A 14,666-nucleotide genomic window follows, 5' to 3' on the forward strand; every position below is an offset into this window, starting at 1 on the left:
ACCTATGATGCAAACCTATGTTAAGTCTTTGAAAATATATGTTTATGACTTTAAGATCATTGATTGAATTGTATTAAGAAAGGCAGAAAATGTTTTGTAGGATATAAAAATTATGCTGAATTCATAATCACACTTGATTATTAACATCAGATGCACCCAGGAATGTAAGAATAGAATACACAAGAAGCAGCACTGTAGCTGAGGGTAACGCGATCTCACTTCAATGTACCAGCAACAGCAACCCTGCAGTCACAGACTATGAGTGGGTCGTCACCCAAACCACCACCACCACCCGCTACAGAGAAAATCCTCTTGTCCTTCAAAATGTCAAGAGAGACACATCTGTTTCCTGCAGCGCCACTAACTCTGTTGGAACGGGCCGATCACAGCAGCTATCTCTGAGTGTCGATTGTAAGTAGCGGCTATCAATCAATGTCTTTCTTGAATTGATTAGATTCTGTTTAGACCTTCTGAGCAGCACAGGTTACAGAAAGTATGAAAAAAGGTAAAAGTATTGTTTGATTTGTTAATAGTCAGGTTATGTAGTATGTTATAAATATAGTGTTTATATTAATTCATTTTGTCATCCAGCAGGCATTAAACACCTGCATAAAACAGATCTTATTCTACTTTTATTATTCAACCCAAATTTTTTAGAATATATTATTAATTTGTTCTTTTATTCAGCAAGTTTTAAGTCTTTAAATTACAAAGATTTGTATCAAGAAAGTTCTTTGTAAAATGAGAAAGAAGCAAGTAGTTGTGAATATGGTAAAGTTTTCTGTAAAGAGACACTTTTATGGTTTAACCGTTATGAAAGAAGTTTCCAATGTCATCCATTTGTAATCATCTTTTATCTTTTTCACCACATGGGCGTCTTCACTTCATGGTTTCTCAGTAGCATGACAAGTTGCAAGCTTTTGTCGTGTTAAACATTTTCTCCCTACTTTGATCTTGGCGACCTGCTAGCCTCTGTCATAAAACATCTACCAATCAGGCAGAGTGAAGGCTATCACATTAATATGGTACAGGTCAGGGCCCGGTTTCTTGGAAGCTTCTTATCGCTAAGTAGTTCTTAAGTTGTACCTTAACCTCTCTCTTAACGTTATGGCGCATTTCCCGAAACGTTCTTACGCTAAGTATCTCTTAGATAAATCACACGTTTGTAAGGTTGGTCTGGACCAACCTCAACTCCTTCTTAGCGTAGTTTCAGCTCAAGACGCTAGTCGCCGCTACTGAGCAGCAGTTTTTATAAAAACAGCGGCGTATGGAAGCACATTATGGCACGTTATCAAAGTCGTATTAATGATGGAATATACTGTAAGCCTGTTTAAGAATTTTATTTTATTTGATATCAGAACTAATAGAGTGACTTTTAATTAGCCTATTTCATAATGTGACTAATGCATTAAAATTGGCGATCACTTTTAATATCAAACAGGTGGCAAACAATTTGTCAGTGATACAGCGTGTTGTTGTGCTAAACTAAAGATGGCGCCGTCCGCGGAGCCGTGTGGTTCATGTAAATTTTGCCTTTAGACAAAACTTCAGCCCTTTTCTTATTTTCCCTGAGGTCGCTATTAAAAAAAAAAAGGTTTCGCCTTCCAAGGCAACAGATTATGGAGCTTCTTAACCTGCTCAGACCTGGGCTTGCCAGACCAATGCGTCGGACTTACGCTCTTTGTCCCCATGTCCAGCTGCTCGCTACTTTTTGTTTAAAATATGTTTCACCGATCATAAGCCATTATCCATAACTGGATGGGCTTTTCTTTTGACCCGTTTTATTTTATTAAATTTTATTTAGTTAAATAAGAAAATAAACTTGGGAGTTTCAAACCCCGCATCCATTCATTTTTTTGAGTGAGTGTAGTGTGTAATACACCTCTCTCACCTATGCGGTTTGACTCGCTGTGAGATGCGGTGTTATACCGCTATATCACCTACGCAGTTTCGGGCAGTGGCCGTAAGTAGGGTTTATCATGATTCACCGGGAGTTTTTGCGCTGTGATTTCGTTTTCATCTTTCCGCGTGAAAAATTAAACTTTACATTTTTTGGCCGTCCTCGCAAAAGCTTGCAGACCTTGCAGAACTTCGCGGAACGTCGGCAGGCAATCGCGGCAGCTCACGGTGCCTAACATTGCATCTCATTGTGAGTCAAAGCACATAATGTAGGTGAGATAGGGGTATTAGGCACCGTAAGCCGCCTCGAGTGCCCACTCGACGTTCTGCGAAGATCTGCAAGGTCCGCTTAACCACGGCCTCAAAACTCGCGCTGAATCTGGAGGAACCGGATTTACGGCCACCGCGCGAAACCGTGTAGATGAGATACTGTAGGGGTATTAAACCTCTACTCTGTCATCTCATCGTATTTAATTCCATAAGTGCGCTATACAACCCCAACCACTGACATGCTTCACATTGTTTTTAAAGCTGGTGAAGAGTGTTGTCAGCTGTTTGTCAATCAACTATGATTGTATACTCGGTTCGTTTCACTGTCACTACAGGTTACATAAAAATATTAGCAACAGTTTGGTAATTTTATTTACAAATCGGATTCCCAAAAAGTTGGGACACTATACAAATCGTGTCACCTCTCTCACCTATGCGGTTTGACTCGCTGTGAGATGCGGTGTTATACTGTACCGCTATATCACCTACGCAGTTTCGCGCAGTGGCCGTAAGTAGGGTTCATCATGATTCACCGCAAGTTTTTGCGCTGTGATTATGTTTCCATCTTTTCGCGTGAAAAATTAAACAGTAAATTTTTTGGCCGTCCTCGCGGAAGCTTGCAGACCTTGCAGAACTGCAAGGATGTGGAGGTGCCAACTTCTAATGTTTTAATCAGAATCTAATGTTTTATTCAGAATAGAACATAAATCACGGAACAAAACTTTAAACTGAGAAAATGTATCATTTTAAGGGAAAAATATGTTGATTCAAAATTCAAAATGGTGTTAACAAATCCCAAAAATGTTGGGACAAGGCCATTTTCACCACTGTGTGGCATCTCCCCCTCTTCTTACGACACTCAACAGACATCTGGGGACCGAGGAGACCAGTTTCTCAAGTTTAGAAATAGGAATGCTCTCCTATTCTTGTCTAATACAGGCCTCTAACTGTTCAATGGTCTTGGGCCTTCTTTGTCGCACCTTCCTCTTTATGATGCGCCAAATGTTCTCTATAGGTGAAAGTTCTGGACTGCAGACTGGCCATTTCAGTACCCGGATCCTTCTCTTACGCAGCCATGATGTTGTGATTGATGCATTTTGTGGTAATTGTGGTCTTCCCTGAAAGAGTTATAGTTATACTTAGCTAGTTAGTTTTTGTTAATTTATGTTGTAATTTATGTTAGGTCTTTCTGTCCTGTCTCTGCTAGCCAGCTAACTAGGCCTCTTGGTTAGCTAGTTTAGTTTAGTGTTTCTGTTAATTTATGTTGTAAATTTATGTTGCATGTAGCACCTTGGCCCTGGAGGAACGTTGTTTCGTTTCACTGTGTACTAACTGTATATGGTTGTAATGACAATAAAGCCTACTTGAACTTGAAGAGATGACGTCTGGATGGGATCATATGTTGTTCTAGAACCTGAATATATTTTTCTGCATTGATGGTGCCTTTCCAGACATGCAAGCTGCCCATGCCACACACACTCATGCAACCCCATACCATCAGAGATGCAGGCTTCTGAACTGAGCATTGATAACAACTTGGGTTGTCCTTGTCCTCTTTGGTCCGGATGACATGGCATCCCAGATTTCCAAAAAGAACTTCGAATCGTGACTCATCTGACCACAGAACAGTCTTCCATTTTGCCACACTCCATTTTAAATAATCCCTGGCCCAGTGAAAACGCCTGAGCTTGTGAATCTTGCTTAGAAATGGCTTCTTCTTTGCACTGTAGAGTTTCAGCTGGCAACGGCGGATGGCACGGTGGATTGTGTTCACTGACAATAGTTTCCTGGAAGTATTCCTGAGCCAATTCTGTGATTTCCTTTACAGTAGCATTCCTGTGTATGGTGCAGTGTCATTTAAGGGCCCAGGCATCCAGTATGGTTTTATGCCCTTGACCCTTACGCACAGAGATTGTTCCAGATTCTCTGAATCTTCGGATGATGTTATGCACAGTTGATGATGATAACTGCAAAGTCTTTGCAATTTATCACCTTTCTGATATTGCTCCACTATCTTTCTGCGCAACATTGTGGGAATTGGTGATCCTCTACCCATCTTGGCTTCTGAGAGACACTGAACCTCTGAGAAGCTCTTTTTATACCCAATCATGTTGCCAATTGACCTTATTAGTGTTAATTGGTCTTCCAGCTCCTCGTTATGCTCAAATTTACTTTTTCCACCCTCTTATTGCTACTTGTCCCAACTTTTGGGGATTTGTTGACACCATAAAATTTTGAATCAAAATAATTTTCCCTTAAAATTATACATTTTCTCAGTTTAAACTTTTGTTCCATGATTTATGTTCTATTCTAAATAAAATATTAGAAGTTGACACCTCCCCATCATTGCATTCAGTTTTTATTCACGATTTGTATAATGTCCCAACTTTTTTGGAATCCGGTTTGTATATATTTGTCTATTATGGCATGCTATTAATAAGTTAACCCATGTCGAAATAAACGTTATTAAAAGAATTTAGTGCCATGTTTAATTTGCATAGAAAGTGCCGTCTTTCTTAACACTGTCATGCAAAAGGAGTCAAAAATCGATTCCTGAGCAATCAGTCAAGTCAGCTAATTCAGTACCTTCACTGTAGACAGCGCCTTGTAACGTCGACATAAGAAGCAGCGACTTAAGAATACTCCTAAGGGACAGTTCGAGAAATTCACCTAGAAAAGTTGTCACGTTACGTAAGATATATCTTAAGAGTCTTCTTAGCTCGCGAATTAGTTTGCGTTATCGAGAAACCGGGCCCTGGTTAGTTTGGGAAATGGTGTATTTTCAGTTACATTTGCCTGTTACAATGTTTTTCTTTTTTATACTTCTTTTGTGTCCTTTAAAAACGGGGTGAATTAGAAAAAATTATTTTAATAATTAAGTCAATTTTTATGTTGTAATATATGAAAACATTCAGTTCTTAAGAATACTGCAAGACACTATGCAAAATGTGATTATGTACACCCTATAAAAAAGTTAATTTAATGTTAACATATACAGTGTCGTGCCCATTTATGTATTTTTGTCACATGTAAATGATTAGATCATCAAAGAAATTTTTATATAATACGAAGATAACCCAAATAAATACAAATGCAGTTTTAAATAATAATTTTATTTATTGAGGGAAAAAAAAAGTTCCAACCTGCCTGGCACTATGCGATAATGTATTGCCCCTAAATCTAATAACTGGTTGTGCCATCCTTGGCAGCAAAAGCTGCAATGAATAATTTACGAAAACTGGCAATAAGTTTTTTTTTTTTCCTGGTTTTCTGCCTAATTTACTCATGTCCAATTCCCCCCCATCACTAGAGGGCTCCCACACTCAGTCGGGAGGGCCAAAGACTATCATGTGTTTCCGCCGAACCATGTGACCAGCCAACCGCATCTTTTTAAACTGCTCACGCCCTGTTGGAAGAGCACACTTGGACAACAGCGCTATCCGCTCCTTTCGCTTGCATGAGCTCACAGATGTCCTTGATTCGAATCGAACTTGAGATATCCGCATGATAGGGCGAGCGCTTTACCACTACGCCACTCAGAGGCCCACAATGAGTTTTTAAACATCGCTCTGGAGGAATTTTGGCCCACTTATTTATGAAGAATTGTTTTAATTCAGCCACATTGGAAGGTTTTCTAACATGAACAGCCTCTTTAAGCATCTCGAACAGATTTAAATCTAGACTTTAAGTATTTTTTAAATTTAAGTATAACTATTTTTTTGTTGTTTTTTGGAGCCATTCAGAAGTGGTCTTGCTGGCGTGTTTCAGATTGTTAACCTGCTGCATAATCCAAGTGCACTTAAGCCTGAGGTCAGTGGTGGCCAGACATTCTCCCACACAAATCGCTGATAGAGTGCAGAATTCTTGGTTCCGTTAATTATGGCAAGCCGTCCAGGTCTTGAACCTGCAAAGCAGCCCCAGACCATAAAACTACCACCACCATGTTTGTCTGTTGGCTTATGTCTTTTTTATGAAACGCTATGTTAGTTTTACACCAGATGTAACAGTCTGCACACCATCCAAAAAAGTTAAACTTTTGTCTCATCAGTCCACAGAATATTTGCCCAAAGTCTAAAGAATAAGAAGATCTTTTTTGGAAAATTTGAGATAAACCTGAAGCAAGCTTAGAAATGGTTTGGTAACCCTTTCTGATAGTTACAGACTGATACATGTCAATTACTTTGTTTCTTATCTGTTCTTGATTTTCTTTAGATTGCGGCATGATGTGAGATCTTACATTTGGCAGACGCTCTTATCCAGAGCGACTTACATTTTTATCTTATTACACATCTGAGCAGTTGAGGGTTAAGGGCCTTGCTCAAAGGCCCAACAGTGGCAACTTGGTGGTTGTGGGGTTTGAACCTGGGATCTTCCGAACCGTAGTCCAATGGCTTAACCACTGAGCTATCCCTGGCCCTAGATCTCTTAGCGTGTGTGATTTTGTGATTCAACAGTAATCAGGCCTGGGTGTGCAATTGAATTTTAACTCAGCTTTCCAAACGATGTGGTTAATCATAGTTCATTTATGATTTACTGGAGGGGTAAGGGTGGTCATTAGTTTTTCTTATAGTGCCAGGTAGGTTTGGGCAGCATTTTCCCCTCATAAATTAAATCATAATATAAAAACCGCATTTTGTATTTCTCCTGGTTATCTTTGAGTAAAAAATTTGTTTGATCATCTGAATCATTTAAGTATGACAAATATGCAAAAAAAAAAAAAAGAATGAGAAAAGACTTTTTTATGGTACTGTACACCCAGTACACATAAGAAACTTCAAAACTTATAATTAACTTATAGGACACAGTACAATATTATAAAAAATTGCTCTGACTATAAACACGAGACATGTTTCTGAAATCACTCACACACTAATGCATTTTGTGTTTGAATATTAAAAACCTCTTCTTTACTTTAAGGTCAGAGGTCTCAATATAAGATGAAGATAATGACAACAGTCAAAAAGAAAGAAAAAAAAGAAATTACCAAAACAATTACAGTTTGATTTGACAATCAGACAGATAGGGTTGCCAAATATACTGGATTTTTAATCCTTAAGATAAACAGATGGAAGAAGACAAGTAATGCATGAACAGTGCAGATTGCCTTGCTGTGAAAACAGATGCACCTTTTTTGTCATTTTGACAGATATATTGTGTTACTGCTATGTACATATGATGTAAATTATTAACACATAAAAAAAAAACATAAGATGGTCAACGCTTGGCGTTGTTTGACCAAAACAGTTTCTCTGTTTTATAAAATGTTAAAATGACACCGTAACCAAATTTTATATTTAACACATTTCATCAGATGCCCCAACGGATGTGAAAGTACATTACACAAGAAGTAGCTCTGTGGTCGAGGGTGGCCAGATCTCACTCACATGTACCAGCATGAGCAGGCCTGCACCCACGCACTACAAGTGGTTTGTTTCCCCACACAGCGTCACCTTCAGCCCCAGTGGAAGTACTGTTGTCCTTCAACATGTGGCAAGAGACACGTCTGTTTCCTGCACTGCCATTAACTCTATCGGACATGGTGAATCAAAGCAGCTATCACTTAATGTACATTGTGAGTAGTCTTGATGTGTCTTGCTGTTAAGTTTGTTTTTGTAAAAATATGTAGCAGTGTACTGTAGTGATCTGTGTTAAAGTGGAAATCTAGGATAGATTATAGATCTGAGCATGTGAGGGTTGACGGTCTTCTAATCAGCAGCCAAACGTAAGCCCCTTGAGATAATGAAATGGCTACAGTACCTCACATGATTACACTTTATATCTGTGATGAGCAGAAAAGCATCACAGAGGACACATCATGTTCAATGTTGTAGTTAATAAGGGTAACAGATTCCTGTTCTTGCTTGCCAAAAGTAGAATCCAATGCAGTCTTATGTTGTTCCTGTTGTTTTTGTGTAGCACAGCCACATAAAGGAGACTTTTAGAGGGCGAGAGTAAGCCGGCACAATGTTAAAATAAGCTGCGGCACCTTATTAATCGTGCCCAGGAGGGTCGTATTTGCCTGCTGACCGGGGTGCATTGGTTTCCACTCAAGCTCTCGCATGGGTCGGCAGCCTGGTGGCCCGGGAAGATGGTGACGTACGTGGTCACCTGACCCAGATATAAAGCCGGCCCAGGAAATTACTTAAGGAGGGAGTATGGAGATACAGCGCGCTGTTTACATTGTTGTTATTACGGAGTTTACAAAAAGACTAACGAAGGCTGTTCCTTGCAGAATTTCCTGGTCATCCGGAATTTCACTGCCTGGACTGCTTCGCCACAGTACTCTCACTCCGACATCCGCCCCCCGGTTCAATCATTTTACTTGAGACCAATTAATTTTTCTCACATACTCTTACAATAACCTGGACTTTGGACATTCAACCCACTCACACCCACACAGCTTTCAATTGTATATATTTTGTAAATATTATTTTCTTTGTTGGTTTTGGTGCATCGTTTTTGTTAAATTTTTGCATAATACACTTAAATTTTTTTCTAATTGGTCATTGTACGTGCATGTTATTTACAAGTTCTGACAAGTCTTTCTTGTTACACAGTGTCACTCATGACTCCAGATGTCCGTTGATTTCTTTGTCTTTTGTTTTATTTTTAACATCGAAGTACAACGGTTGTTACAGTTTTTTGCATAAATCCACTGTAGTCACGACAAGTCGTTTGCTGTGTTCTGTAGCTTCAGTAGATCACAGTTACAACAACTTACTTTACTGTATCCTTTAGGTCACAGTATCACGGTCAAAAGTTTGTGTTCTCCACACCGTTCTGTATCCTTCCGTGTCTTAACAACAACTGAACAACTAGACATGCAGCTACACAACTGTGGGATGATGTCACAGAACAGCTCATGAAATAATGTCACAATACAAATTACGAGTATAATACTAAATGCTTAAACTAATAAACTTAATGGACTTAATGTATAATGCTTAACTTACAGACTTAATGCTTAATGCTTAACTAATAGACTTAATGCGTAATGCTTAACTAATAGACTGAAATGAAATAAACACAACAACAAATTACAAGAATGAAATATGGCCCTTAATTGACAGGCAGGGAGACTGACAATTACACACATTTCTTTCTTTTTTTTTTTTACAATAGGGCCACAAAATTAACTTTCTTAACATTTTAAAGATTTTGTTTACAGTTTAATTTAAGGTATTAATATCGCTGAGTACCAAATGAAAGGAACACAACTACTTTATAAGGTAATTAACAGTCCATTTCAAATATGAGGCACAGCTTATCGATGGGTCTTTCCAGTGTACTGGTTTTAGTTTTGACCAGCACACGTCTCACAAGTCCTTTTTTATTAGGGAACACTTTCGTGATCCATCTGACGACCCATGAATTTCTTGGAGAAGACTCATCAATTATTAGAACTACGTCTCCAAGGTTTTTTCTCACTTGAGACCATTTTTGGCGCTCCTGAAGCAAGTATTCACGCACCCATCGCTTCCAGAATAAGTCGGCAAGGTATTGAATTTGCTTCCACTTGCGACGTGCATAAATGTCCTCTTTTTTTTTAAAGTCCAGGAGGCAAGTTTGGCTGTTTTTTCATCAGCAGCAGGTGGTTGGGTGTCAGGGGCTCCAGGTCTGTGGGATCATCCGTAGCAGTGGTAAGGGGATGGTCGTTTATTATTGCTTCCACCTCACACAGGAATGTATGCAAGCTCTCATCGTTTAGTGTTTGTTCTTTTAGTACGGGCCTCAAGATCTTTCTGACTGATCTTATCTGCCTTTCCCATATTCCACCGAAATGAGACCCAGCAGGAGGATTAAATATCCATGGTAGCCCCTTTTGCATGAGGACGCCTTTAATTTTTGACTGATTCCACTGTTGGATAGCTTTATGCAATTCAATCTCAGCACCTATAAAGTTTGTTCCATTATCACTTCTCATGACTGACACCTGGCCTCTTCTGCACATAAAGCGTCATATAGCATTTAAGCAGGAGTCTGTATCTAATGACTGCGCAACTTCAATGTGCACAGCTCTTGTTGTCAGACAAGTAAAAAATACACCATAACTTTTAACATAACTTCTACCTCGTGAAGGGTCCAAAATAGTCTACCCCTACGTTAGTAAATGGTGGGTGATCTGGTGTTATTGTATCACGTGGCAGTTCTGACATTTTTTGTTCACTAGTCTTTGCTCTGATCTTTCTACATGTCAAACAACTGGACAAAAACTTTCTCACAAGGGAATTTGCAGTTGAAATCCAGTGTTTCTGCCGCAATTTGGAAGGCATATAATTCCTCCCACAATGTCCGACCTGTTCGTGAATGTCTCTTAAGATTAAAGTTGTAATGTGTGGGTCTTTGGGTATAATGACTGGGTGCTTTACATTCTCAGGGCATTGCAGACCTACCCAGACGTCCTTCAACTCCTAGCACTCCATCCTGCAGTACTGGGTCTAGTTTGGAGAGACAACTGTTTCTTTTTACGGATGCATTACCCTATTTGAAACATGGAAATTTCGTCTTAGAATTTTTGGTTTTAACCGAACTTAATAACTTCGTTTTCTGCCCTTGTTAAGTCCTTAATTGTTAGAGACTTGTGGTTTTCTGTTATTGAGTTTTTTGCCAGTCCCTTAATTTTTTTTGTTCTCTGTTTAAGCATGTCCTTAATGCAAAGAATCCAGGCAACTGATCTTTTCAACTTGTACCAGTCAGAGTGATAGTTAATTAATTTACTCACGGCATCTGTGCTCTCTGTAGTCTTTACGAGGTTCAGTGAGGCTGACTGTTTAATCTCAATGTCGTCCTCTTTCATTGACGGGTCATAAATGTTCGCCGGCCATTTACTCTCTGGTTCTTTGAGAAAGGAGGGACCATGGATCCAATTATTGTTTTTTATGAATTTTTCACAGGAAACTCCCCTGGATGCGGCGTCAGCTGGGTTTTTTGATGTGTTGACATACCTCCACTGCTGTGGCTTGGTTGACTCTCGTATGATGGCTATTCTGTTAGCGACGAAGGTTTTAAAACGAAGTTTTTCATTGTCAATGTATCTCAAGACAGTTGTACTGTCGGTCCAAAACATAGAGTCTAGCAATTCTATTTCCAGTTGACCTTTCAACATTTTGTCATTGTTCACAGCAACCACTGCCGCTGTTAATTCCATTCGGGGAATAGTGGTTTGTTTCAAGGGCGCTACGCGAGAATTCCCCAACATAAAGGCACAGTGTGTAAGTCCATCAGCATTTACTAACTTAATGTATGAGACAACTCCATATCCCATCTCACTTGCATCTGAAAAGTGGTGAAGTTGTGCTGTAGTTGTAACTCCAAAGTCAACTGGTTTTACGCATCTTGCTACACTAAACTCAGAAACAGAGAGCTAGAGAATTGTCAGAATTAATTTTTCAGAATTTACTTCCACTTTGCTTCTTAGGATTCAAACTGATATATTTGGAGATGGACTAATGTGTCACTTCTGCAATTGCTAAATTTATTTATCTTATTTTTTTTTATAACATGTTTTATATTTAACACATTCCATCAGATGCCCCAACAGATGTGAAAGTAGATTACACAGGAAGAAGTTCTGTGATCGAGGGTGGCCAGATCTCACTTACATGTACCAGTATAAGCAGGCCTGCACCCACATACTACAAGTGGTTCGTTTCCCCAAACAGCGTCACCTTCAGCCCCAGTGGAAGTACTGTTGTCCTTCAACATGTGGCAAGAAACACGTCTGTTTCCTGCATCACCACTAACTCTATCGGACAGGGTGAATCAAAGCAGCTATCACTTAATGTACATTGTGAGTAATTTTGATGTGTCTCGCTGTTAAGTTTGTTTTTTGAAAAATATGAAGCAGTGTATTATAGTGTTCCCTTTCAAAGGCTACACTCGATGCTGCGTAAAAACGCTATGGGAAACATCTTGTCATGTTGCCAGTTGTGAAGCATGTGTGTATCAAACATGCCAAATTTTGGCTTATATAACCTCGGTCGGGTGACGTCTTCTGATAAGACGCACCTGCAGGTTATAAATAGGAGTGAACCGGAAACATTCCTCAGATTCTTGTCTTCATCTAGTTGTGTGTGCGTGTCTGTGTCTAACCAGCAAAATAAGTGTTTAACTCACTGATAATGGCAGAGTTTTAAACGAGATGTCCCTCCGTGTGTATAATCCATATCGGAGGGCGATCTCTACACTTTACTGCTTCGATTAAGTGCTACGTGCGCGGCTTGCATTTCTTGAGAAGCTTCGAGCCGCCGCGCATTCCTGGGGCTTAAACTCGTGCATCCGGCAGAGCTGTGAGAGACGGATTTAAAAACTCCTTTCTTTCGCCTTCTCATCGGATCGGGAAATTCCTCTGTCCGCTCTCAAGCATGCCCTGGCGCATCTTGTGAATGGGCAAGAATAAAACATCCTCTTTTGCTTCCGCGGAAAAAAAACAAAAAAACATAGACGACAGGTTCTGTCGGGTGGCCGGGGGCGTCAACGACGCTCTCTCCCCTTTTCTTAGCAATCTCCATAGGAGTTAACCCCTTCATGGAGTAAGCTGTATTCATCCCGTGTTTTCCTGCCATCAACTTATTTATTTATTTAAATATAGTTGAGGTGGAAGCGCGGGGTTATATGATGACACCCAGATAGAAGAGACGCTTCCAGGCTATCTCTCTCCTGGGACATCATCCTTCCTGAAAAGCTCTTACTTCCTTTTAAGCTGTGTAGACTTTTATCTTCCCTGGAGGTAAAAGCTTTTCAGGCAGCAGGTCAGGTTGGTGCTCCATTGCACACCATGGCAGTCTTGCACGCCTAACAGGCTGACCTGCTGAGAGACTTGAGTACTGGCGGGGCTCTTCAATGTAGGGCGTATTGGAATTACGCCGGGCCACAGACTTGTCTCTTCGTGCAACAAAGCAGACGGCTTGTGCTATTAGCCGTTTAATGGCTGCGATGGTTTCTGCGAAGAGGCACTTGTGGTTGAATCTCAGGGCCATCAAGGAGAAGGATCGTGCATTCCTCCTTGATGCCCCCATCTCGCCTTCCGGCCTACTTGGCGATGTCGTTAACTCGGTTGCCACTAGGTTTATGAGACAAGGTAATATAAAAAGCCTTCGGGAAATTCCTTCCCCACCATGCTCAAGAGTCGGGACTGTCGGCCACCCTGTCTCGACCGGGTCTGACTCTTGCGAGGCGTGAAACACACAAGGAGAGTGTTTTTGAGCCGGGCACCCCCTTGTAAGATTGGGGTGCGTTGCGCAATCCACCTCGAAAGAGGTCAGACTGGCAGATTGTTTTCTTCACAAAGAAGACCTGAGGTTCATGTGCCCAGGACCGTGGGGGGTGGCCCTCCAATTGGGAGAGGCACGCAGAATTCCTTTCAAAGAATGAAGTGTTCTCCCTGGCACACCCAGGAGATCAGCTTCGCCACCACTGGTGTTTCGGGCAACACCAGTTCCCAATAAAATGTAGTTCTTCAGTTCGCACTGTGTCCAGTACGTGCTCTTCAGATTTACGTCCATCACATCAGCTAGTGGCGTAAGTCAGAGCAGCTTTTACATGTTTTGGGGCCGCAAGCTGCATGAGAGATGCTATTGCCCTCACTTCGCCTCTAGGAATCAGGGCTCACCAGGGGGATCGCCTCATCTATTGCACTAGCAAGAGGTATTCCCCTGCAGCAAGTGTGTGACGCGGAGAGTTGTCCTCTCCGCACACATTTGTTACATTTATAGTCTGGATGTTCATGCTACTCCGGGCTCATGGGTCCTCGAGTCAGCTACCCAGACATAGTTCTGAGACCTTTTCGGCCTTGTGCGCACACGCTACACAACCTTGGAGTCCAGACACTTGCAGTGCGGCGGCGTTGGCACTCTCGTTCCCATAGCGTTTTCACGCAGCATCGAGTGTAGCCTTTGAAAGGGAACGTCTTGGGTTACTTTGCTGTAACCCTGTTCCCTGAAAAGGCGGAAACGAGATTCATGCGTTCAGACGAATCAATCAGGAATATTTCCGATTCACTCCTATTTATAACCTGCAGGTGCGTCTTATCAGATGACGTCACCCGACCGAGGTTATATAAGCCAAAATTTGGTGTGTTTGATACACACATGCTTCACAACCGGCAACATGACAAGTTGTTTCCCATAGCGTTTTCACGCAGCATCTCGTTCACGCCTTTTCAGGGAACAGGGTTACAGCAAAGTAACCCGAGACGATCTGTTAGAGTGGAAATATAAAATAGATTGTGATAAGCAGAAAAGAGGACATATCATGTTCAATGTTAAAGTTAATAAGGGTACAACAGATTCCTGTTCTTGCTGGCCAGGAGTAGAATCCAATGAGGTTGCTGTTGTTGTTTTTCATTTGCCTCGGGATTTGACATGGTGTGCGTTCTGAGATGCTTTCCTGTTAAACATAGTTGTAAACTGTAGATATTTAAAGTCTTATTTAAAGTAGCTTACTAACTGCCTATAACTTACAGTATTTCGTGCATACACACACACACACACACACAC

At 40.8% G+C, this 14,666-nt stretch overlaps 1 protein-coding gene across 1 annotated transcript in view; it reads left to right on the plus strand.

Annotated features, from left to right (window-relative positions):
• LOC128514121 (B-cell receptor CD22-like) overlaps positions 1-14,666 on the plus strand; it is a gene marked incomplete at its 5' end in the record, with an annotated part of 39,305 nt that overhangs the window by 8,199 nt on the left and 16,440 nt on the right. The window contains 2 exons of the mRNA XM_053487819.1: positions 151-411; positions 11,699-11,959. Of these exons, the coding sequence (XP_053343794.1) occupies positions 151-411; positions 11,699-11,959 (522 nt within the window). The remainder of the gene's footprint in view (positions 1-150; positions 412-11,698; positions 11,960-14,666) is intronic.

The sequence above is a fragment of the Clarias gariepinus genome, chromosome 26 (assembly GCF_024256425.1).
Source record: "Clarias gariepinus isolate MV-2021 ecotype Netherlands chromosome 26, CGAR_prim_01v2, whole genome shotgun sequence".
In the NCBI taxonomy this organism is placed as follows: domain Eukaryota; kingdom Metazoa; phylum Chordata; class Actinopteri; order Siluriformes; family Clariidae; genus Clarias; species Clarias gariepinus.